This window comes from Balearica regulorum, chromosome 3, assembly GCF_011004875.1.
Source record: "Balearica regulorum gibbericeps isolate bBalReg1 chromosome 3, bBalReg1.pri, whole genome shotgun sequence".
Classification (NCBI taxonomy): domain Eukaryota; kingdom Metazoa; phylum Chordata; class Aves; order Gruiformes; family Gruidae; genus Balearica; species Balearica regulorum.
In genome coordinates, this window is record NC_046186.1 from 78,136,051 (window position 1) to 78,162,971 (window position 26,921).

Consider the following 26,921-nt stretch of genomic DNA (forward strand, 5'->3'; position numbering starts at 1 on the left):
ACCTCAGAATGACTCCTTGCACTTAAAAATATACTCATGAATTTTCAGGCAGGCAGTGAGAGGCACCAGCAGGAAGGCCTTTCTGCCCAGTAGGAGCCATGTTTTACTTCAGGAGTATCCTTACTTAAAAATACTTCCGTTTACTTCAGCAACAGAAAGATACTGCCACAGCGATACAAATTAATATACGTTCAATAGAAGTCCTATAGATTACATCAAGAAAATGAATAAAGCATGCAGCTGGAAAACTCCGAAGCCCTGTTTTCTTCCTAATACACTGCATGGGCAACATTTTTTGTGTATGTTTTTTTAGAACATTCACTATAGCAAGGCAGAATTTTGCAAGGTGGCAGAGACATTTTTGTGCACTCATATATCATAGGACAGTGGTAATGCAAAAAAAAAAAAAAAAAGGCAAGAAAAGTAAATAAAAAAGTAGCATAGAAATAGAGACTGCAGGCACTGTCCCAATCCTTACCTTTCAAAGTTGCCTTCTTAAGTACCTTCATGGCATAAAGCTGACCAGCATCAGATCCTTTTATCTTCCTCACTAGAAATACCTGTAAAAAGCAGATATCTTGTGTAGATGAGTACTGAACTTCCAGTTACAAGCCTTGCTGCATTTGACAGAGGAATAGTTCAGGAATCATAGAATGGTTTAGGTAGGAAGGGACCCTAAAGACCATCTAGTTCCAACCCCCCTGCCACGGGCAGGGACACCCTCCACTAGACCACGTTGCCCAAAGCCCCATCCAACCTGGCCTTGAACACTGCCAGGGATGGGGCATCCGCAAACTCTCTGGGCAACCTGTTCCAGTGCCTCACCACCCTCACAGGGAAGAATTTCTTCCTAACATCTAATCTAAATATTCCCTACTTCAGCTTAAGGCCATTACCCCTTGTTCTATCACTACATGCCCTTGTAAACAGCCCCTCTGCAGCTTTCATTTTTCAGGAAATCTAATGAAAATTATTAGCCAAAAGTACTTTATATGTATTTCACCTGCAATTGGTTGAGCTAGGTCTGGAAATCTTCAGTTTTTCAGGCCTTTACTGCCTCACAAAGAAAATATGTTCAACATTGTTAATTATCCTTATGCATTCAGTTAAAGATGGGTGGATAGTCAGAAGCAGTGTGCTCTTCATATTCTGACCAGCTTTACATGAAAAGAAAAAGTTATGTCTCATTTGTGCTTAGGAATATGTAGTGTCTTAAAATTAATGTCATCAATTAAATTAAGGAGAAAAAAGAGTTTGGTGTAATTTATGCCATAAGTCATGAATGGTGACTTGTCTAAGATGTAGCTGGAAAAAAAAGTTCATACAGCTGAAAATCTATTTGTGCATACTTAATAAAAACTAGGACTACTTTGATTAACATATAGGTTATTATAATAAGGACAGTTTTCCCTCTTATAATCTCCTATGCTACATCTTCTGACAGGACAAATTTGTAATTGAAATAAAATAAAATTGTAGCTAAAATTGTATCTTTTCTGTTTTACTGCATGCAACTATTTCTTATCTGCCCCTGAGTGCATCTGGGCACTGGAAGGGTAGTGAACAAACAAATCAGTAATTTAGTTTAGTCTTTATGAGACTTTCAGTGTTTTAATAATTGCAAATAAACACATCTTTTAGCTCATTCCCAGGACTCACTCTGTCTGCTGAGGTCAGAAATACCAGACAATAGCTTCTCTCTTTTTTTTTTTTTTTTTTTTTTAAAATTTCAGCACTTGTGCTACTGGACAGAAGCAGAAGTAAAGCAAAATGCAGAAATAAATATAAACCCCCACACATAGCATATACTTATAAATATATGAATTAACAAAGGCTAGGTGAAAATATGTAACTAATGAATGTCTCGTCGGATTACAAAAATCTGTGGCAATTATTTTATTCATTGCCTGTTTAGGAACCATGCAGCTTTGTTAACTGTCTCCACCCAAAATATAAAAAGCCAAAAAAAGAAAAGAGGAAGTCTGTTTCTAGCACATTATTTGCAAGTTGAAAAACTCTTCCTCCTGAAAAAAAATCTGTAAACAGATTATGATTTTCTTGAACACCCTTTGAGGAAAAGATTCGTAGGGAAGGAGAAAACTTTTAACAACTAGGTACAGAAGCTGGGGGAAAAAAAAAAAAGGTAAATTCTTAAATTCTCTCTGAACACCTTAACCAGGGCTATGAACATCTGACAGCACCACAGCTACACCACTTCTACAATACGGTCTGATATGTTTTTGGTGAGACTTTCCTTCTCAAGATGTTTCCTGTGCATATGAGATATGCACAGTTCCTCAGCTGAGCTGCCCTAACTAGCTGAGCTGGGGCACATGTTGCTTGTTCCCATCTCCTGTTTCCTAGTTTGATGAACATACAAATATGCCTGGTGCTCACAACTGCAGGAAAAAATGATGAAATCTGGATGCAACAGGAACACATAAGACTTTCTGAAGTGTTTTTCATTAACATTCATGATAGATTAAGCTCAGCTGCTCCAGCATTAACAGGAAGTCAATTCATTTAGAAGTTTGGCTGGACAGAGAAATGTTGGGATATTTTTCTATCCAGACCAAGTAAACGATTTCTTTTTTGCATTACGTTGAAAGGGAGGAGAAAGTCGAAAGCAAGCTTGCCCAAACACTGTATTTTCAGCTGTATTATTATTCTGTAAAAATGATTACAGAATCTTTATCCAAAAAAACAAACCCCCAAACCCTTAAGATAATGATTTTAAGCTGTACTGTACATAGAAAAGCACAGCATGCTGCATCTGCAGAAATATTAGCCTGTGGTTCTAGAAATACCTTATCTGCAAAGCTTGCAATACCCATAATGCTGTAATAAGCAAAATTCTCGATTTACGTTACTAGTCACTAGTCAGCTGTTCTCTGTAGCATGGGATAAGGCACTTGTCTGCATTCCCTCCAAAACAGATGAGTCAAGAACACTGTGTGCTGTTTCAGAGGACATCAAAATAATCATCAAACCAAAAAGGAAACAGAACAAATGAAAATCCATTGTACTGCAAAATGATGTGTCTTCTGATTATTCTTAGAAGTAAATTTACATTGTTCTTGAAACCACCAAGTGGTCCTGGAGTGCTTACTTGACTGGTTCTATTACCTATACTATACTAGTTTGCCAGAACAGCACAGGCATGTGGCTGAGCATGACTTTAAGTTTTCTGGTTTGATATGCATGCAAACACCTCAGGTTATTAATATCTGAACTAGCAAAACTCCCTTATTGGAGCAATGGGTATATCACCCAAATCCCAACCTAGAAAGCTAAGCAAGTGCTTTGACTTTCAAGAGTGTTGAAAGCACTCCCTCTGACACCAAAGGCATCTTCTCTAATCCTGCAAGAAATTATTTAGGCCTCAGCTGAACAACTTGAAAACCAACTGGCTTGCATCCCCAAAAACTTATGGATTTGAACCATTACCTCATATACCAAGGTGAATGAAAATTTACCTGGTTGGGGAATGCAGACTGCATAACAAACACAGAGCAGACTTCCCTCCCCTGTGTTTTTGCGTATCTGGAGAGTTTACTGACCTGTTTCACATAAGATATGGAAAGTGATTTGTAATCACACACAGCTCCAAATAGGTATGATGTCCACACTCTGATCCCCCAGTGAATTGGGTGGAGCACGGCCCAGAAATCAGATCTCCTTTTGGGAAGTGGTGGCAGAGACTAGTCATTTTGCTTATAAAATGCCTAAAGCTAGAAGGCCAAATCGGACAGTTAATAATGAAGTACGTCATTACAATCTCCAGTGAACCATTTCTAAACTCTTTACTGCCTGAATCTGAAAACTAGCCATTCTGCTTCTACTACTTCTGCAAAAGAGATTTTCTTCTCTTGTTTTTCTCCTTCTTGCATATGAGTCATACAGTAAATCTAATTTTGAGTTGTTTGATTTTTTTGCATTTCTTTAATATTTAAAACTCAAATATCATTACTGTGCTCTCAAGAAATTCTCTAGATCAAAACTTGGTAGTGAATGCTAACTGTCCTGATATCTCTCATCTTAGGGAGTTTCTAACAGTCATGCTTATCAACATAATTATAGAATAGTCAGGAAGTTGATAAATACTCTCAATATAGCTTCTTTTAGGAATAAAACTAAAGGCCCTGACTAATTGTCATGGTGCTCAGCTTTGTGCTGTGTACCTCAGCAACTTCTAGGTATAAGTCAGTTCTTGAAGTTAGCCAGAATGATCCACCATTGAACTGAAGGCTGGGAAATATTTTTTTTTTTAAATTCCACTAAATATTTTACTTAAAATTATAAAGACTTCCATGCCTGGTTTAAATTAGGCTTACTGTTCTGCAGGTTTCAGAGTCCTATTTGTTTAAACTATGAAAAAAGTTTAAGACTGAATTGACTCCTCCCTCTTTCTCTCTATCCTTCCTTCCTATTCTCTTTCCAGCTGACACATCCTGCTGAAGAAGAACTGTCTCTGGGATGAAGAAAAGCCTGGGACCTAAGACAAAAACGATGTTTCTCCACCAATTAGCTTGTGGTCATACAGATAGGATTTTTCCCCCCCATGCTCTCACCACAATGATTTCTTTCCAGCACTGAGGTTTGACTCCAGGATCTCAGCAAAGTGTATGGTCCTCTAAGCGTGAGCTAAAGGGCAGCCTGGGACTTTGAAATGTGCTTGAGATCTCATTTGCCCTCAGTGGGAATTGGGCAGCTAATTTCTTTAAGCCTTTGAATGTTCCTATTTACATCCTGCAACTAAGCAGCAGTGGCACGCTCACCTCCCCTGGTCAGAAAGAGGGAGGTGAGGTCTAAATTTTATAAACAGTGATGCTCACCAATGTTCACTTGGGCTTACTAATCCAGGTCCACAGCCATAACCACTATTTCCTAAACTGTTTTATATACAGGAATCCAGCTAAAAGACAAAAGTGTTATTAAAATGAAGATGGAAGGGGTTTGGGCTTGCTTATCTACCTTTACAATATAATTTATATATGGACAAAGTTACCAATGTAAATGAACTCAGAGAAAGGACATGACATTTTCAGTGTAGCTCTAGGTGATTAGATGGCATTAAAATTACCTTTCCATATGAACCTTGTCCTAATACTTTCAGCAGCTCAAACTGAGAAGGGTCTGCTTTTTCAAAACCTTCCTTCACATGATGACTGATGTCTATTTCCTTCACGATACCTTCTTCCTGCAAAGGAAACAGCAGAAAAACCAAAATCCCCAAATCAGAGCTGTTATCCTAAGGAAACATACTGTTTATTAAATTCTCATCTTCTGTGATGTGACAATCATGTATGAAATTTTGAAAATAGAAACAAATGCTTGTCCAAATATTCCACGTGCTTGTTACTGGCTGGAGAGGGTAACATCAGGACATTCAGGTCCATATGACTAGGTAAAGATAGAATATGCAAGCTGAAACACAAAAATACATTGCAGAGCTTGATGTGCCCATCACAGACCTTGCTACCAGAGTGGCACGTACTCAAATTCTTGCTATAGAGGCTCCAGCACTCTTCTCTCCACGTACTTTCTCATTCTCCCCCAAAGCATCCTTTAAATCCATCTTAAAAAGCTCCCTTAGCCTTAAGCAGCAATTCTTCTTATCAGTAGGCAATAAAGAAAGGCATTGCTAAAAGCGTCTGTCCCTATTTACCTCAAAGAATGGAAAGCTCCTACCGGTAACCTTCTAAATAGAAAATAAATTAATGATTTAGATGTGAAAATGGGGTGGTAGTGGGAGGAAGAATGATACACACTTTCCTACTTGCAGGAATTAGCTTTAAACACTTTGGGTTTTCCAGGTTCTTTTGTTAAAATATTTCCACTGTCACTAGGTACGCATTCCTCAAAGACACCAGTTGAACTAGGACTTTTATCTAGCACGATATGACATACGGCATTTATTTTAGTTGTTTGGTTTATGTTATTATGGCATGTTCCTCTAAAAAAGAGAGCAACTGGGTCATGTGAGACCCAGAGGGACTACATAGAGTTTGCAGCAACCCAGAAAGTCACTGAGCTGAAAAGAAACCTGGAAGAAAGAACCTGCTCTTCAACGACACAGTGGTGAGAAAGATAATATTTACACACTTTTTCATTTCTGTAGTGTTTTGTACACCTACATTTGAGGGTTTTTTCCTAGTCAAACCACTTGTTCTAACTTCTCTACAACTAGAAGGTGGATTTAGAGTACAAAACCTTTTTGCTTCATCTCCCAGGTCAAAGGAGATTACTCCTTTAGGAATAGGTTTGAAAATTACTGCACCCAGCAGAAATAATTGGAATCTCATAAACATTATTTTTCCATGGAATTTTCCTGCAATTGTTCTTTTCCCCCAAGAAAATATCTTGATAAAACCTGGAAATATAACATTTATTTCCCATTCTTAAAAATTAATGTGGAGAAAATAGACATAACATCCTAAAATTAAAATGCATTCACAAAAACGTTTTGCCAAAACATATTCACTTACTAAAAAAGAATAAATTTGATTCCCCTCTCCTCTAGAAAAATTGCTGTCACTTTCTACCAGCCATAGTTCATCTGACACATGGTTAGCATTCCCTGGATTGCTTTCCATACTGTAGCTTCATCCCTCCTCTTCCTTACTCTGCCTCTTTATGCTCACGTGCTTTGGAACAAGGAGTATATCCTCTTGGTTTGGAAAGCTTCCTCTACTTTGTGCATGCTATCAGAATCATGGAAAATAATCATCATCTGACAGAAACTCGTTTTTCTGATCCTAATTCCTCTAGTTTAAAGTTTGCCTTAAAGGAAATGCTTGAAACCAATGACCAGTTTTCACAGAGAGATTTAAAGGTTTTCTAAGTACATAACTGCCGGGCTCTCTCCTCTCATTTTTCTGGCTTTAACTGCTGTGGGAGACAGAGTATCTTTCTGATATTAAAAATACTCATTTTTTCAACTTTTTCTAGGTGAAAGAAACAATAGTAAACTGATACAAATTTGATACGCTGTATTAGCTTTCCTAAGGAAACCAGGAATTACCTACATGTTGTTATCAAAGGCTCCACCAAGTTCTGAAGCGATGCACTTTCATATTGACAGACATGCATCTTTAGGTAAACTGCCCGCAGCCGAGAGACTTGCACACCGGTAAGAGCGTTATCTCGAGTTTAGTCCACCGCACCGCACTGGGTGGGGTGGACTAAACTCGTTACGTAAAACAACTGGACGGCAGGGCTCACCACCCGTCTCGTTCAGCAGTTACTCCCTAAGGCTGAAAATGACTCCCCACAGACTCGGGCTCCTGAATCATCTCTGCACCAGACCTCACACGCTTGGGGGTTTGCTCTCTGCTGAGCACAGGCAGAGTCTGGGAGGATTGGCTTCTGCAGGCCAGTCTCCGTGTGTGGACACCCCCCTGACAACTACCGTACGATGAAAAAACTGCATGACGTTTTCTCAAGTCAGTGCAGCTTGAGGGCACCTAGTCACTGGTTCATGATTTTGCCCATCTCTTGTTTTGCACAGAAGCAGAGCAAGGACCATCCGCTGCAACCAAGTGAAGCAGGACGTGGATCCAAATTTTGAAATGTATTCAGGAGACAAAGCTCTGCAAAAAAAAGAAACTAACAGCAATGTTATGTGCACCAGATATCTTCCTCAGATTTACTTCTCCTTTGAGCTGACACCTTGATCTCAAAAACTGTGGATGAGGTCTACCACAAACAGAAAACCCCTTTTTAATTCAGTTAGATTGTATTTTGGCCTGAACCACAGAGTCACTTCAGCTACAGTTGAAAGTTTAATTGATGAGTGAGTTTCAGTTCGTCCATTCATATTAGCTATCAAAGTCACAAGCCTACAACCTTAAACATATTTCTCAGTGTATTATTAAATTTTATATAGCCTCTTTAGGTTCATGAAATGTGTTCAGTTACAGGAATATATTGGAAGTATTAAAGTGATGATAATTCAGCTTGCTGGAAGACTGCTTAAAAATTCTAGCATTCCCAGAGAACAGCATAATTAATTCATAACTTGCAATAAAAACAACACTTTAATTACACGCATCTTTAATTAAAATATCAGAAAAAGATTATTTAAAAAGAATGGGACCAAAACAAAGGCCTAGCAGTGTTTATCAGAGAAGCACAGATTTTAAAGATGGAAAAAACCCGTTAGATTATGTGACTTCATAGAAATATAAAAACATTGGTTAGAAGGGGCTTCTGGGGGGGTCATCTAGTCCAACACTCCTGCCAAAAATGTCACAAACACTCAGTCAGACCAGCGGTTTTTGCCCACTGTGGTTCTCAGTGTCTCAAACGACGAGGCTTGAGCCACTCACTGTGAAAGGTTATTCTCTTTCGATTTGCCTAGCTCAGAAATGCCCACAGACATGTTGAGCCGCCTGCTCCATGGGTCCTTAGGAGGAAGCAGGATATTTTTCTAGGAAGGTAGGATTTCCTGTGGTCTCCTCACTAGAAAGGGGCAGCAAAGCAGCACGGAAGAAAAGCATGCCAGACAGCTCTTTTTTCACCAGCTGTCACTTGTGAGTGGCCTTACTTGTGAGCTGTCCAAGAGGTCGATAGTATTTTAGCTGGTATGACAAACCCACTTCCAACTGGAGCAAAAAGCCAAACTGTCAGTACTTGAGACTAAAGATGGACACAGCCCCTTAAAGGAAATATATGCTGATGTGTTTGCACACATGCATCCATTTGCCTTGCATATATTTCTAAATTCTTATTACTTATTTTGCTGCATGAATTCTGAAATGACTTCCATTTGTTTGCTTTACCTTACTAGGAAAAAAAAACCCAACAACAAATAAACGCAACAGCTTTACGGTTCCCTTTTAATATTCTTACTTATTTGGCATTTTCTCCTGTTGTTTATATCTTTTGACATCTCCCTGTATTAAACTAATATGGAATGTGGCATAATTTTTCTCAGGCACTGATGATCAGAGTGAAACCCAAACTATCAAAGCACAAGCATTGTGGGCAGATCTCCCAACTATTTTTGTTCTGAGTTGCATCTTAGGGACTTCTCTAACATGAATTTTTTTCACTCGTCCAGCAAGTGCAACATATCTCCATTAGGAATTTGCATAACAACAATAAAACTGAGGCAAGAGATTGACAATATAACAAAGTCTGCACATTGAAGAAGCTTTTTCGATGGAGAGGATTTCACTCTGGAAAAAGCCATGAGCCAAATTCCAAAATGGTTTTGATCAGTGAAGTTGGTGGAATCAAAAATGAATGTTCCACAGTTTGGTCTTGCAACAGCTGTGCACAGCAGCCCAGGCTCTTGCTCCCTGCTGACTTGTCCCGACACTGCATTAGCAGGAATGCTTGACTTGATGAAGCTTAATCTTTTGTAAACTTCTCTAAATATTTATGTTTGCACAAAAAACATCATCCTGTGACAAAAGTGAGATGGATGTTCTTGGCAGCTTGAAGAAAGCACATGGTGAAGCAGCACAGACTAGGGGAGGGAGGGCAATAAACTGGAATACATGATGAAAAAGTAATGGAGAGCACTTCTCTGTGCTAACACAAGACAGACCTATTCAGGGCCTGATTCTATATTGCATTATTCACTTGGAGGCTTCCCTCCAAGCCAGCAGAAGTTCTGGACACACAAGTATCCCAGTATTTGAATGGAAAGGCCATTTTGATCTCCTTTTCTTCAGGACACAGGAGAAGAGAGCCTCTATTCTTGCCCTGTGACTGTGGATGGCACAGACGTATCTGTTTTGCTGCTTCCCGGAGGCAGCTGCTCCCTGTAGCACTGATCTCAGCTCACTTCCAAGATTTCCTCATGCAGATCTTGGAGAAAGAGAGGCACTAATGCTTGGTGGCTGCTGGAAAGAAACCACAGAAAACTCTTCCAGCTGTAGCAATACTTCCTGACTCACTGTCACGTGCCTGAGTAGGATTGGGAAGTGTAGGGGTACAGACCTCGGAATGGGGTACAAAAAGTCATGCCAAAGGGCAGGCCTTCCTGGAAAGTAGCTCTTTTCAGCTGTACAGCCTCTTATCTTGCCTGCTCCACATCTTTTCAGCAAACATTATGGAAAGAATACCTCCTTGAAAACTGAGAGGTTTAACCCCTTTTGGAGTCTTGCCTGGCTCCTCCCATGCAAAAACTTTCCTCACCAAGACTTCCTGAAATGGTCTGAAATATCTGGAGTGAGTATCATTCCAGAACCAGCTACTTTTAGTTATGGACAATTTTATGTTACCATATCACATAGGAAAAAAGTTATGGTACTAATGTAAGATGATTATTGTTTTGCAAAATCAGTAAGACAGGATTCTGATTTTGATTCCTTGCTTGGCCATCTCCCCAGTTGCACAGGATCAAGTCTGCCACACAGTTATGGCCATAAAGGGTAAGCTTCATTTTCCAATAAAAATATGCAAGTTCTGCAGTCTTCAGATCTGTTGAGCTTGCATGCTTTAGGGCCTGAGATCAATGAAGAAATGAATGAAAATGTGGCAAGAGGAAACAAGAAATAATGGTAACTGTAAAGAGAATTTATTTTCGTTTGAGAGAATCATTAATCGTCTATAGAATACGCTCAAGATACAGACTTGACTTTGTTACCAGTTTGGCAAGTTACTGCCTAATATAAACCCAAACACTTAACTTCCAAGTATCACAGGCAACACAGCATTCCAAAATAGTACGTTTCATTAGGAAAGCATGTTTAAAACTCTGATATGGGAATAGTTAGGACAGGATATGTCTGATAAAGATGAGGCCAGGTTTCCATCTCTGTTTCACAGGTTCTAATCTGGCTCAACCCATAGGAGAGTAACTTTTGTCAAGACATAATAGGCTATTCAAATGCTGCCTAGTGCAGGAAATGAATTGCTGGCCTGTGTTCAGTTGAGGACAAGTATTCACATTAAAAAAAAATATAGGAGCGTTTTCATTAGCCTCTTCCCAAGCCAGTCTCCAGCAGCTGGAGTAAAATTTAAAAAAGAAATCTTCGATTTTAAATGGTTTGCAATCCAAGTTCTGACTTCTGTTGTGGTCTGGAAAGATGTAAACCAAGCAATAATACCGTAAATGGGTCTGGTTGTTTTGTCCTCTACTGTCAAATTAACATTTGCTTTAGCAACAATGAATTGGACTTATTGAGCCCTTAGAGAAGCATGTGGAACTCACAGTGAATTCACTGGACATTGTGCCAGGTCTGTATTTGGCTTTCAAGCATAAGGTCACCTGCCTTCTCAAAAGGTCATATAGAGTTAAATAATACACCATAATTTTTAGAAAGGTTGGGATTTCTTTCCCAGATCTTTCACAAACGTGAAGAGAAAGTGTTATCTTGCATAGGGAATTCCATCAAGCAGGTCAAAACTTAGTGGAAAACAAAAAACTTAGAGCAGTTTCTGTGGAGTGCAGCATTATCAGTCGCTGTTAAATTCTGCAGACCTTTTTTCCAAAGAGAATATCTACCACACTCTCTTTAGCACTTTTGTCCAGCTCTAATGTTTTATCCTACATTTTTTCTTTCTTTCTTCTCCCCAATGCGTGTCTCTACAGGTGAAGTTCAGCTGAAGTCAAACAAACTAAATGTGAAGAATCACAGAGAGCAAAGGCAGAGAATACAATCTGCTGGATAGACTGGTGAAGTCTGTGAGTTGGAGGTTTAAGTATTTGGGAGTTTTGAGTTCAATCTTTTGTCCTACCAGGCTTCCTATGTATCTTTGATGAATCACTTAAGGTTGGATTCAGTTAAATAAATGCAAGTATTTATAGTGCAGGAGACAATGTTTTGAACTAATTGTCTAGCCTTACTTTGCAGTCAATAGAGAGAAGTAGGCACTTCAAGATTAAAAGAGATCAGACGAAGTCATATCCAAAAAGTGCATATTTCTCTCTGCTGAGTATGAAGAAAGCTTAAGATAACTCACTGAAATGGGGGCTTCTGCAGTTGCATGAGATGAAGTCATGTTTACTGTAAAATTTTGAAAAACACTTAAATAGAGTAATGTTGTGGCCAGACTTTTAACGGCATTGCAAGAGTGATGTTCACAGATACACGCCATGGAAATTTTAACAGAACTTCTATTGAAATTAAGTATTTTTCAAAAGAACTTAGATACTTGAAACATTAAGGCTCTTAAAAAATACTCTGAGGTGTTGGGACTAACTCAGTTATCAGTATTTTGCAGCTCTGGTAAATTAGGCATTATTTCTTCTTCCTCCCCAACTTGAAAAATAAGCATAGTTGCTTTTTGCTATCTCATGGGAATACTGTGAGAATTAACACAGGAAAAAAGAAGTGAAATTATCTCATACTGCAGTAATGGATAGACAAAGCATCTAAAATGTATCCAGTAATAAGTGATAACAGGTGGCCTACAACCGGATTCTCCTTTAGCTCAGACTGAGAACCCTTGGTTTTGAAGATTGGTGCTCTTTATCTGATGACTATAGTGTCTTTACAGACTCAGTTCCTGACTAGGACAAATATATACAACACAATGACTGTGAAGATGCATGAAGAGAACCATCTTCCTATTCAAAGTGCAGATATACATGAAGTAAAGGGAGACGCCAATTCTTGATCTAACTTTCAACTCTAGACTCAAATCATTAGCCAACGAAACTCTAATTTTTATGTTAATTCTGGTGCAAACTGCAATAGTTTATGTAGAGTGGTAAGTCGAAAGAGCTCATAAAAAAACTTTTGAAGCAAGGGGTTAAAAAAAGCAGAACAAAAGCAGAACCATCTGGCCACAAAAAAATACAAACAGTTGGCCAGCCTTACTCATACAGCAGCACTCTACAAATATTCAAATACATTTGTGAACTTTAACAGAAACAGTCTCAATATGAGTCACACCATTAAAGGACAACGAACTCAGCTATATTGCTGTAAGCTACAATAAATAAGAGCAGGAACGTTTTCATCAACATCCTGCTTGGCATGGTTTACAGGTGTGCCTTTGGCCTTTACATCTCAGAAGAGCTACAAGGTCCACTACTGATTGTTGCTGCTGGTGAACAGGCAAAAGAAGAACACTTGCTGCTCATTCACCAAGGAACTAACTGCAAGTGTCTGGATCCAGTGCCTAGAAGAAATTGTTGTTACTCCTAGGAGGATAAGTGTTTTTATTTCCTTAGGATGATGCTACGTCACCACTAAACAGGGTTACGAAGACTACTTGCAATAGTAGGAAACAGTATACATCACCATATTTAAAAACCTCCCAACATCCACTTTATACAGAAGGCTTTCGTATTTTACCCTCCACTACAGCTCACGCCCTGCCCTCAGGTCAGTAATGCGCCCTGCGTGCTCTGGTCTGAACCGCTGGCGAGGTCTCTGTGCGTGGCTCGGGTGGCTCCTGCCGGAGACCCTCCCGGGGTGCCACTGCCTCCCACCACGGCAGCCCCCCCACCAGAGCTGCCTGGCTGCTGCTGCAGCGCACCAGCCCTCAGGGGGAAGCCCTAAGGCGACAGTCCTAATGCGATGGCAGCCCATCGTTCACGCGCTTCCATGACAGGGTACAGGTAGCCCCCACATCCCTGTGTCTCGGCTTTCCATCTGCAAAATACGGGTAAGGCCATCTTCCTTTTTCATGGGGTTACTGGAGGATAAGGACACTGGCAAGACAAAATGCTCAGATACTCTGATATTAGGCTCAGATAAGAAAGAAGGCAAAGAGGTCTATCTGCTCGGGATACTATTCAAGAACTATAAATGCTTACTAAATGGCTCCAGTTCCCTTATTGCTGTACTCAGCTGCTTCACAGACTAGAAAAAAAAAAGCGCCTGATGTTTTACTAGTGCATTTGAGTGTGAAATAAAAACTCCAGCTGCACTAGGAAGATAAACTGCTTAAACAAAACACATTTGCAACTATTTCCTCACTGTTTCTCAAGTGATCCAAATAAAACACTGCTCACCATAGCAGTGTAAATGGCACCACAGCACAGTAAGTAGAAAATACTGTACAAAGCTCTACATGCATTTGCATGATGATCTTAAAGAACTGAATCATCTTTAATATGCATATTCAAGGAAAAATATCAGATTTCATCTTGAACTGTGAGGCGGTGTGGACAAAAGGCTATAATAAGAGCTAATCACATTACTAAAGTGTTGGATTAGTCAGTTTAGGAAAAATAGCGGTCTGCTGTTTAAAAATCACTTGGAAGGTTTGGTAATCATCATTTTCTCTCTGAGAGGAATACTAGCCTGCTAGCACATTTTGTCTCCTCCTATTAATTAAATCAAGCATCAGCTAAGAGTTCAACCAGCTTGTATTTCACAAACTGGAATACTGTTGCTATTATGTTAGGAAAAAACATGTTGTAATGAGGTTCGTTATCTTAGTGGCATTTTACAGGCAGAGTATTAATAGGGAAACGGACTAATGTGAGGTCATTATGGAATGAATGTGAATACAAATTAGTTTTAATGCTACCATTCACAGCTTGGAGCATCAGTGAAGGCACCGAAGGAGAGAGGGTGATGGAGCTGAATCACGCAGAGACAAGACACCAAAAGGGAAATTCTACAGAGGAAATATGACAAGATTTAGCAACAACATGGACAGAGCAGAGAGAAAAGAGGGTATCAAAAAGGACATCGGACTTAGAGGACAAGGGCAACTGTGCTTTGCGCCTTTGCCAACAGAGAAGTAAACTGAGAGAAGACTGGGAGAAAATTGTTTTGACTTGGCAAACTATCGTAACTGTAATATTAAACAACTTGAAATGCAACTTTTTTCCCTTTTATGCAGCAGCATAATCCCATTTAAATACCTAGCCGTCCAGCTGGGCTGAGGAGAGAGAGCGCAGGCATGCACGTACGTAGTGGCGCAATCTGATGGGGAAGCTGGTAAGCTCAGAATACTGATACGCTCAGAACTGCTCCCAAAAGAAAGGGTGAGAGTACAATGGGGACCATGCTTTGCTGCATAGCTAGCTAAGGGCCCTGAGGGTCCAGCCTTACCCAGCGACTCAACTGGGCCACCAAAACACAGACGAATGCTGTGGATCCAGGCTCTGCTTATTTATGTAGAATCCAGCTTTAATTCTTTAATTTATACAAAAAGCGCACAAATAAAATAAAATTTAAAAAAAATTTACACAAAATACCTGATAATACCTCATCTCATGCTGGGCTCCAGTTTCATGGACAAATATTTAACAAGGGATACTAGAACTGCATATTTATCTCTTCAGCTGTGTACTTTTATTACGTCCATGGCTGAGACCCAGGTCATTATTTGCAGAAGTACGTATTTCAGTGCCGAAGGATTGTTACCACGCATAAGTATGTGTCTAAACAGATTTTCAGCAGTCTACTGGAAATCTGGCCCAGGAAAAGACCCATTACATTTTGTGAACTGCTAAGATGCCTCTAGTTTAGCTCATGTCCCTCAAAGATTCACACAGTGGATCTCCAAGGAACAAGCTGCTAATTATCGCACATCCTCTTTTCTGTGAAGGCAAAAATTGTTTACAATTACAGTGTTCCACAGTACTAAACAGAAGCATATATTATATATATACACCACACTGAATAGATGTGTATTTTAGGAACAAGAATAAACAAAATGTAGAAAATCCCTCTAGATGCAAAGGAACACCCTTGCAACATTGTTGGGAAGACTCCCTCATTTCAAAGAGGTCAAACTGCTGCACCAGTCTTGCCCTTTTGCAGAGATTTCCAACATATAATTCGTTTTCGTATAACAAAAGTGTGTGTGTATGGTAAGTTTGATAGTTCTCAGCTGATTGGGATCTTGATGAGCTTATCATTACAGCTTCACAGCTGTAAAAATCAAAAGCTTTGCCTATGACATTGTAATGCCAAATTCCTAAATACCACCAGACTAATTTTTTAAACGTTAATTATTATTTATAAAACAGCTATATATATAAGTGTGGAAAAGACCCATTAAATGAGTATGCTCAAAAGCAGAAATGAATTGACAACAGTTCAGCCAAAGCTGATCCACAGTCTACCAAAGTCTGGAAGGATTTCCAGAGTAGGATTCATCCAGACTTTGTCTCTGTCTGAGGTAGCTGTCTAAACTTCTGCACAGCTGACAGAGAAATGGCTTTTAGGCTTTGATTTGTATCAGACAAAAGCAAGCCTCTAAAACAGGACTTGGTTAATACACCCTTTTCTCTCTGCTGACTGTAAAGGAAGGCTACGCTGGTGAATTTAGATACAGATTAATTTTCCCTCCTCACGTTCCTCAATGACTTCTTTAGCATCGGATGAGGCACGTGTGCTTTTCAAAAGATGTATGCTGCATTATACTGAGTATTTCCAGGCCAGCCTTTGATCGACCCACCTTTATCACTATGGATTTTCTACAGTCTCCAAAAGACAATATGAGATGCCCCCATTGTTTCATCTTTCTGGCCTGATGTATACTTGTACCAATTATTGCAACATCCTTCTGCAGGGACATTCTTACCCTGCCTGGCTACTGCCATGATCTACCACCATGAATCAGAGAAACGAAGGCTTTTCTTGGACATGAAACTGGATGCAAAACCACAACTCTGTCAGACATCATGCCAATCTTTCATGCTGGAGGAAGCTTCAACAAATATAAGAAAACACCAGTTTCTTCAGTCTCTTAATTCAAAATGCATTTTACTCTTTAGTACAATTCTTGAAGTATTTGGCCCACTAGATCCCCTGACATCAATTAGAAGACTGCCAAGACAGCTTAAAACTGAGCCCAATCGTAGTGCTCACCACCAAATGCCTGCAGACTGCAAGACGTGCCTTTCAGCTGCCCTGCAGCTTTTTTACTCTGTCACAGCCATGTAAAGGGACGTTTACATCAAGTGCTTTTGGTTCTTATCTTCATCCACTTTATTCACAAAAGCCCTATTGAAAGCAAAGGTACGTGATGACGAAGGCAGGCAGCGGAAAGGATGTCTTTTTGTTCAATCCCTTTCTGTGCAGAAGTCTCCAGGGTTTTAAAGTATTGAGGACATCACTTTTAGAGCAAATTCACTGTTCTAGAGCAAATTCACTGCTCTAGCCTCCATTCTACAAGTATTTTTTTTAACATATATGCAAACATGCAGAAGGTCAAACTGAGATTACTAAGTTCCTGCCAGGTATTTTTCATTGACCTGTGGCTATTTCAACATTTTCCTATTCTGGCTAAAAACTGGCATAACAAATCCACATGGCCCCTTAACAGGTAGAGGGGGTTTTTTAAACAATAAAAGATGACTCAAATGGCTTTACTGAAAATTATGACTGACCTAGACTCATACACATTTTCCTGATGGCACATCTTCAGGGTGAAATCATGATGCAAAGAGATTTATTGTGAAACTCCACGGTTCCGTGTTGTAAGCAGCAAAACCAGAGCCCTGACCTGTTCAGGCTGGCCAGCCTTGGCAGATATGTGGGACAGTGTCTTTCTGGCCCACTAAGGCAATCCAGTCCCAAAGGATAACTGGACTCTGTGGTCCCCTTTGCTGCGCACTGTAAATGGACAAGGTGGAGAGAGAAGACCAACCCGTATCTACTGTCCTACCAAACAGACAGATTTGCTCATAAGTGATTACAGAACTACACCCACAAAAAGACCAGAGCACAGATAAAGATCTGTATTATCTTCGAGCCATCAACAGAAAGGTGCATAGTGCGACTTCATGACCTCTCCCGTAAGTGCATCCCCAACGAGCTGGAGGAGTTAAAGGCTGCGGTCCTTAATGCAGCTGGGAAACAAAATTCTGAAGAAGAAACCGATGCAACAGTATAATCATGGAGCTTTTTTTTGCCACATGAAAAATCAGAAGCTCACTTGAACTCAGTAAACCTGTACGAAACACAGGACACCAAGCAACAGCTACTCCCATTCTTTTACAGATAAGGCATTTATTGTGCTCCTCAGTGAATCCTAGGCAATTATGTCTGTAGTAGATTATAGCCTTTATACTGAGTCTTATTTTAGAACTCTAGACAACTAACCATATCTGCACCACTTGTTACTATATTAATGTTTTATAAATAATAGCATAAAGACCACCGAATGGTAAGTGAAGTAATTCAATCAGTCTGTAACAACAGGAAGCTTAAATCAATATTATGGACAAAGGAAAACTAGAAAATACAATCAGAAGATGACAAGTGAAAACCAAAGAGGAAAGCTGAAACCACATAAAAGTTTTACTTCAAAGTGTTTAATCAAACATGCAAGTCCAGTGCTCATTTCTTTTCCCCATTTGCTGTGTTACAAACAATGAGTAATGTCACAGCTTTTCCAAGAAGCCATAGGAGGTAAAGTTTCTGTAATATAAGCCAATACTGTAAGGAAAAAATCTTTAATGTAAAACACAGTGAAAAGCTGAGGACGAATTTGCCACAAATTTTGCACTGTTTGTATTCTTAGAGTTATTTACATTGAAAACTGTTGTTTTTCATTGCTGACTACACAGCAGGGTCCCACTGTGCCAAAGCAGAGTTCCAGTTTGCTTTGTTAAATGCTCAGTTTTCTCAAAAACATTATTTTTGGACTGTATTTTTTTCTGATTGGTTTTCAGTGTTTGAAATGTTTCTTTACCCACAAAGGCTGAGTAAATTGACATCTGCTATTCTTGAACCTTATCCAGACCTTATAACTGAAACTTTTTGTACAGGGCAATATCAAAATCTTTAGTCCTCATAAAACTCCTTATGCTTGTGAAGATACACATGGATGTCATCAGTGAGTTTGCATTAAGGTATGTTACTGGATCCATCTGAAAAGTAAAGTAACATAAGAATTACAGCCCTGCACAGTTGCAATACCTAAATTTCCAGTTATATGAAGTAGTATCTAAAGGTGGGTGACATGTAACACTGTTGTGTAAATAGTCTCTATTTGTAGGTAAGAGTAAAGAGAAGTAAAAATTCACATCAGCTTCTCATTTCTGTAACTGCTTTTATGACAACAAGCTGTAACTGTCTGTTTTAAGGACACCGCAGGTTGATGAGGTGCATTTACAACTAAGATTCCTGGAACTGCAAAGAGCAGAAGAGCAATCTAAGCCATTTTTCTCACAGTGAAGGGAACTGAAAATACAGCCAGCCTTTTGTACAGAGGCTGCAAGTTGATCTGGGACGATGTATAAGAAACACAATAAGTATTATACGAAACACAAAAAGTATTATACGAAACGCACAACATTATTTCCAATTATTAACAAGAAAAAATATATGATGTATGTATACACATATATACTGGGTTTTATCTGGAACAAAATCAGAGGAAAACTATTTTTATTTTTTTATAAAAGTTCATCTAAAGACCTAAGGAGTCCATCACATACCAAACAGTACCTATCAGCCAAGTTAGCTATTGAACACCTCCCCCTCAGTAGTTACCAATGAAAGGCACATAATCCCTTGCAGTATTTTCTTCACCAGCAAACAAGCAAACCAGGTTCCCCCCCCACCCTACCTGAAAACCTTCTGCCTTCCTTCCAGTCATCCCATTTAAAAAATTTGGGTCTTAAACTGCGTCTGAGAGAGCGTCAAGAGCGAGTATCAGGTTCGGGCTGGGCGGGAGCCGGGGTGGGATGCAGCTGCGGGTCCCTGGGAGCCATGCTGGCATCACGAAGGGCACGATGGCGAGATGAGCAGAGCAGCCACCCCTCGGCCCGTCAGCTGCTCCCTGGCCCCAGAGAGCCATCGCCTCAAATAGGTCTCCAGCTGCTCTGCGCTTGGGAAGTTGTAACCAGTCTCTTAAATCCCACCTTTAAACTGAGCTGTAGGAAAGTGAGGTTGCAGCTCCTATAATGTATACCACCCTGGAGAAGCGGCGTTAATGAAAGGAGCCAGGATGTGTTGTACTTGCAAAGCTCTGGGAGACACATAAGGCAAAACACACGGGGCACGTTCCAGCAGCGTGGGCCTCGAAACGATGACGGAAGGGTTTGGGTTGTGAAGAGTCACGCTAAACAAAGCTGACATAATCTCCCAGCTGCCACAGCCGCGCAACTCTTCAACACTGCAGGGTAATCCCCTGGCTACTGTAAATACCACAGAAATCCTGAGCAAAGGCAACAAACAGGTTTGCAACCCGTGTGAACACTGCAGACAGGTACCAGGGAAACTCTCAGACTTGGTGTCTCAACCACCTCCCAGCCCACTCTGGGACCTAGGGAAAGCCAGTAACACTGCTGGTCTAAACTGGGGCCGTTCCCGCCTTCTAATCTCTGCATGGAAACTGCTGTCCCTAAACCAAGCCTGTTATAATGTCTACCTACACTAATTAGCCGATTATGTGAGACTGGAGACATGCACCAAACCTAAATTATATTATGAATAAAGTCAGGAGCAATAAACCTAACCACAGCATGAAAGATTCGGGTTAGACATCAGGAAAATCCTTCCCTGGCACGGGCAGAGAAACACCAGAACAGATGCCATTTAACGTGTAACCACCTTGCATCCTGCCTCCCTTCAACTGCATCTTTTTTCTTTTATCCTATCTGATATTACAGTCTTTTTTGGCCCACAGTGTATGCACATGTCTGTAAAAACAGTAAATACTATCAAGAAACAGTGGCTATTACAAGATTTATAGCAGATATTCTAAAACCCCCCTCACTTTATCAACAGGCATAATTCTGATTTATGCTTTTAGCTCCATTACTGACAATGTAAGTGGATGTTTGAGAAAAAACTGCTCTTGTAATAGTTTTGCAGGATCAGGCCCTAAAAACGGAGGATACAGATGGCGAACACAAGATGCACACTGAGTGAAAACAACTCTCACTTTCCACGGTGGCAGAATGCCAGTTAGTTAGAGCCTGCTGATGACGGTACAAGAAGAGGAGGAACTGTCATGCATATGTGCCAAATTTACTCATTTAAAAAGTGAATTGGGCATCACCGTCTGTTGCAGCTAATCAACAAAATGAGATAAGTGGGGCAACAAATTATGCCCCTTTTAATCAACTAGCACTGCCATCTTCCTTTGTAAATGGAGAGTTTCTAAGTTTGTTTTTGGTAAGTTTGAGGCAGTAAAAGAAGATGGAAACACCCTGTTAACAAATTACTGGCTCAATTCAAAGACCATCAAAGGACTTTTTACAGACCATAGATCAAGATTAAAATACATAAATAGCATCACTCTGTGAAGGAAAGTCAAAGGATGAAGAGCAGATTCATCACTAGGGCTTTTAAAAGTTATTTGAGAAAAGAATAAATTATTAGATCCTGATTGTAGCTTTCCAACAGCGTGAATACACTATATTGATGAAGGTATAAAGGTTTGAAGAATTAGGTCTTTATTTTACTTGCTGCTTGGCTGCATCAGTCTAGACAACAACCAGATAATGTTGTAATATTTCCCCTCTTGCTGTCAAAGGGAGTAGACAGAAAATCCAGATTTCCACCAGCTTATCTCCCTTCAGAATGCAAGTCTTCTCTGAAAAATATAAATGCCACCGACTCTTCTTGTATTCAGAAGGTGGCACCTGGACCACGTAAACCTGATGTGAACATCTGCAGGGGGGAATTCTCAGTGCTCCTGATACACCATTCTAGCCAGAAGAGCTCCTGAACTGTACCCATTTATATTTTAGCACTCCTCAGTGTGAAAGAGCTCAGTTCCAGAATATAATGCTACACAAAGAGCAACCATAAGAAAACTGGATTAAAAATAATCCCTGGAAGTGGCCTAGGTAGTTAAGGAAACTTTTCCTAAAGTGATACAAGTCTGAACACATGATCAATTAAACAGAAAAACCCCATATACAGCAAAAATGGCTACGAAAATCTAGGTTTTCATCCAGATTTGAAAGCTTCTTGCATAGGATGCCAACAGACATTGCAGTCTCAACAAAAATCTTTCTATAATATAAAACTTTATCAAATTCAGTAATTCAAAACTAATTTAACTGAAAACCAAATGAGAAGCTGCACAGTTCACCTGGTTTACGAAAGACTCAAAACCTTTTTAGTAACCCAGTTAAAATGATTTGCCAAACAAATCTACTTGACTACAGAAGGTGAATACACACCCTTCACTTATCACTGCCTGAGGAACAGCCCAGCATTGCATTAGTACTGCATTGTCCCGTCATTTTTGCTTTCCTCCTCTGTGAGGGGGAAATTAAATTCTCTTCAGAGCTTCCGCTGCCGTTGAAAAAACATTTCAACAATCCAAATACAGGATTTACTCCACTGACCACTAATGCCAAAGGCCCCAAAACCACTTACTCTGAAAAAAAGACGAGTTTTGCAAGTTGTAGCTGCATCTATAAAGCAATGAAAAACTGATGGTTTCCTTTTGACTGCCATAGAAAGGACTGCTTTATAAATTTCTTTCCTCAGGGAATCCATTGCTATAATTTTCCATTGGAGAGTTTCTGTATTCCTGCATTGCTAAAGTGACAGCAATGCTGACCTAATTTGGGTCATCAAAAACCTAGGATTAATCACATGTCTAAAACACAAAAATTAATTGTTACATAAATTTACTTGCTTGCTTATCTGTAACTATTTCTATCAAATACCATGCAGAGTTCTTGAAAATGTTAAAACGCACAGGCTGCAACTTGTGCATTTTTTCACATCTATAACAAATTAAAAAAAGAGTAATCTATATTTCATTTTTCTGTATTGTTATTATCAACAGCATATGCACTGTGAACATCATCCGTTGCAGGATGTCAAAGTAACAACAGACACGTTAATCTAGTCTCAGAAAACCCTGCAAGTTGGGTAAGTATTAACCTCGGACGCTGTGAGGTTAAGCTGCCTGCCTACGGTCACACAGTGAATTTGACAGGACCAGGAATAAAGCCCAAATTTCCTGATTCCCCAGCCCTATCACAAGACAACACTGATGTAATCGTTAAGTTTTAATTTAACGGTCTGTACAACTTGCATTTCTAAATCTCCAGAGCTTGTAGCAGCAGGTATTAATGTTTTACTTCAGGTTCAAAAGTACACAGTACACTAAAAGCTGTTTTTAGTTTAATGGAAATGAAACGGCCCATCTCAAAACACCATGCTGTTTAGAGCACGCTACCGCTTACAGAACCATATGGAAATGCTAGGTGCGCAGCTCTCGGGTGTGATTACCCAATGTCATCAGAGCTGGCAATGCCGTGCGCGGATCGGCTCCCAGAGGGCTGCCTGGGATGTTTCCATACAGCTCCTCTTTACGTAAGGCAGGAGTAACCTCCACCCCTCCACCCTGCCCTCGCGGGCACAGCTCCCTCGAAACGCCGCAATGAGAGGTCAGTCCCATCAGATTTTATAGAACCTCAGCGCACGCTCACTGGGTGGGATAAGTACCAAACGTGTGTTGGCGCGGGGTAACCTACCCTGCACTCGAAGGATATTCTGGTTTCCAAAACATCAAACAGCATCTCATTAGAGGAACTGTTACAGGATTCAACTGCCTGTTCCCCATTTCTGCTGATACAAGTCTATGCCCAAGGTGTCTTTCTGGAGGAACCCCAAATTCTCATATTTCAGAGGTCCCGAGAGCCTCTGATGTGGAGAGTGAAGATGAGCTGCAGGTACTCAGCCTTTGGAAATTCATCATTTGCACGGGTCACAGAAGCAGCATGGAGAAGCGCACGCATTTTAGACCACCATACAGGTGGACAATCCTTTCTGTGTCCAGAAACTACCGCCTGTACTCACTCAAAACCAAAGTCTGCTGTTGCAGAAAGTTTTGCACATGCAAAATACAATTTCAAAATTTATTTTTAGCTTCGCTGTCTTCATTGTGCCTTCATCTCTCCTGCTAACTGTCCCTTCCTCACCTTTTTATTAAAACTTTTCCCCTGACTTGCACGCTTTATTGGTCTTTCAGATCTTACTGGTCCTAGCCATTTCATGGGTTAAGCAACATCTGCTTGGATAATTAGAGGAGAAGAGATTAACAAGTCAGAGAACAGTCATTACCTGCAGACATTCTGAAAATAGCCATCTCCACAAAGCTGACAGAGCCACCAATTACAGTAATTCTAGAGGTAGACGGTATTTGCATAGAAAGAGTATTTTAATCTTATAAGCAGAACCCACACTGAAATAGTTTTCTCTATTTCCAAAAATGCGCAATTCCAGTATTTCAGGAAATAGTGAAAACAGTGCCTGCAACATCACTAAATGTTGATTGTGTCACGCTTCCAGTGATCAACCAATTCTAGAATAAGTGACTCCTTAGCATGAGGGTGAGAAACCCAAAAACATTTAGCCAGTAACAGCTTCAGCTCTCACTGACAATCACCTCTTCATGAACTTCTGGGACTACTTGCACGTGCAAATGTATACATGTGTTTGATATCAGAGCCAGAGGCATCCAGTTATCCCAGTTACTGGGATAATGTGAAAATAAAGACATGCTTTCTTGAAGAACTTCAGCTCAACTGTAACATAAGAACACTTTTAACCTCTAATAGACTTAATCTTGTTTCATTTTTAATTTGAAGAATCTACTTATTGGCAAGAATATCGTACTCAACTAAGAATCTGTTGGAAATTTTATTTAACTATCCTGGATTTTGTTACAAAGTTCACTTGAGATACATATATATATATATATAATCTTAGAATTAGACTTTTTTTTAAATCAAGCATGTTTGAGAGCAGTTTTTGAGCTGGGATTTTATAATAGATCTTTAAAAGATGCTGTAAAAACTCATTTTACCTCATTTTTTTAAAATTCTATTTTCATCTTAATTTGAAGGTAAGTTAAAAAAAATTAAGATGTTGCTTTTCAAGAACATCCCAAGACAAAAATTGAAAAATTATACACAAAAAGTATGATACAGTTTTAAAGCAAAAATTACTGGGAAGTGTTTATAAAATTAAAGCAACTTTTGAAAACTGTTATAAACGTTATGACTTGGTGACTTTAAAAAAACCCCTTAGTTAAATAAAAAATGTCTGCATGGAAAAAGATGTTGGTTAGGTATCTGTAATTTTAATTAGGTATTGTAGCAGTAAACATACCAGAGTAACAGGAGGAGACGTGGGCAAGGGTGAGATGGAAGGCACACACGCACACATACACACAAAATCTGCCCAGCCTGTTTTACCTCAAATGCCATCATTACATAGCACCTCTCTCTACATGGGGAACAGCACGGGACAGACCAATTCATTCCTAAATTAGAAAAATAAGCCTGGACCAAACCACTTGCCCTGTCAGAGACCAGACTGGTCATGCTGCTGGAGACACCTGAGGTCTCATGATGTCATCTGGATCGTGCCAGTGGCTGAACGCCTGCCCTGGGAAAGAGGGAGTTCACTGTGCAACCCTGTATGCAGCTGCTTACCAGCTGAGGAAAGTCATACAGGCAGGGAGACAGCTACCTTGAATGGACTTTAACATGGGAAATCTTAAAGACCTCAGCAAATTTCAAATTCTTGGAAAATTTTGTGACCAGAACCTGGATATGCCAATGCACCTATTTAAAATAAATTAAATACACTGACCACAACATGACACACTTCTTTCAAAAGTCGCCACACTCATAGACTTGTATACAGGGATTTTCCCACAGAACCGATGTGGGGTCGATAGCTGTTGCTGAAAGTACAGGTGCTCTCCTTTCTCCCCCGGACTGAACGTGAGAGCATGGAGCAGATTCAGAGTCTCCTTGGCCCCAGCTGAACAAGCTGGTCGGAGCCATGGGATAACTGCTGGGGATGGTGGGACCATGCTTGGCTTTGGTCAAGCAGAACATCCCGTTCTGAGCTGTTTGCTCCCTCTTGGGCAGGGGCAAGCCCTGCTAGCACAGCAGAGAGGCAGAGCGCTGATCAAGAAAAGCTAAGTGAGCTGTAAAGGGCAAATACGTACAAGGGGTGCCATCTGGCAACGATGTAAGGAACCTGACGCAGTGACTTAAAAAAAAAAAAAAAAGCATTCAGTAGCTTATATAAACCAGTGGCATAAACCCCCTGCATAAAGGCAGCTAAGGGCACCGCTTCTCCCAGCCTGAGGTGCCGCTGGCTGAGCACTGCAAACAGAACAAAACTAAGGTTACGCAATGCCTTGCATTAGGCCCAAGATAAATAAAATCAGGACTTGCATTTTGACAGCAACGTGAGCCAGAGAAAGCTTGTGCTGCTGGGTAAAACCCCTGAGCTCCTTGCCATTGTTGTGGGGAACTGGGATGGGTGGGAGATGAGCAGGGCCTTCCTTGGCCACCAGAGCCCCAGGAGATGCAGGTCGTGCCCGGGACACGTGCGGACCTCCCACCTCCTAGGGCCTCTCACCAGGTCTCAGGAGGCAGGTTCTCCATTGTCCAGCTCCTGGCATAGGCTCACCACAGTAAGAAAAGTCCAGCACCACCAGGGAACTGAGGCCTAAAGTGAAGCTACCTGAAGTCAATCAAGGACTTCAATGCATTTTCAGTCAGACCATGGTAGCACTCTTTTCAGGGGTTAAAATCTCTGTGTCTCTGATCACCACCCACCTTCTTCTGGTTCCTCAACTGGAGGTAAACCTGCACCGTCCCTGACTTTTAAGGACTACAGAAACCAAAGATGAACACATTCATTCATTACACATAGGAATGGTTCAAAGCTGTGCCAGGGGAGATTTAGACTGGACATCAGAAAGCGTTTCTTTACCAAGAAGGTGATCAAACACTGGAACAGACTTTCCAGAGAGGTGGTTGATGCCCCATGTGTTTCAGGGGCATTTGGACAATGCCGTTAATAACATGTTTTACCTTTTGGTCAGTCCTGCACTGGTCAGCCAATTGGACTAGATGATCATTGTAGGTCCCTTTCAACTGAAATAGTCTATTCTATTCTATTTCACAGATCCAGTGTTTTACAAACAATCCTGAAGATGGAGGAGATGGCAAGTGGATGTTCTGCCATTTATGCCTACCACAAAATCCAGCGACCACACTTACCGTGTTGAATACAAAGAGTAATTCACAGAATTCACCAAGC

At 40.3% G+C, this 26,921-nt stretch overlaps 1 protein-coding gene across 1 annotated transcript in view; it reads right to left on the minus strand.

Annotated features, from left to right (window-relative positions):
• RPS6KA2 (ribosomal protein S6 kinase A2) overlaps positions 1–26,921 on the minus strand; it is a 173,814-nt gene that overhangs the window by 100,105 nt on the left and 46,788 nt on the right. The window contains exons 2-3 of the mRNA XM_075748564.1: positions 5,084–5,200; positions 479–560 (exon numbers count right to left, since the gene is read on the minus strand). Of these exons, the coding sequence (XP_075604679.1) occupies positions 479–560; positions 5,084–5,200 (199 nt within the window). The remainder of the gene's footprint in view (positions 1–478; positions 561–5,083; positions 5,201–26,921) is intronic.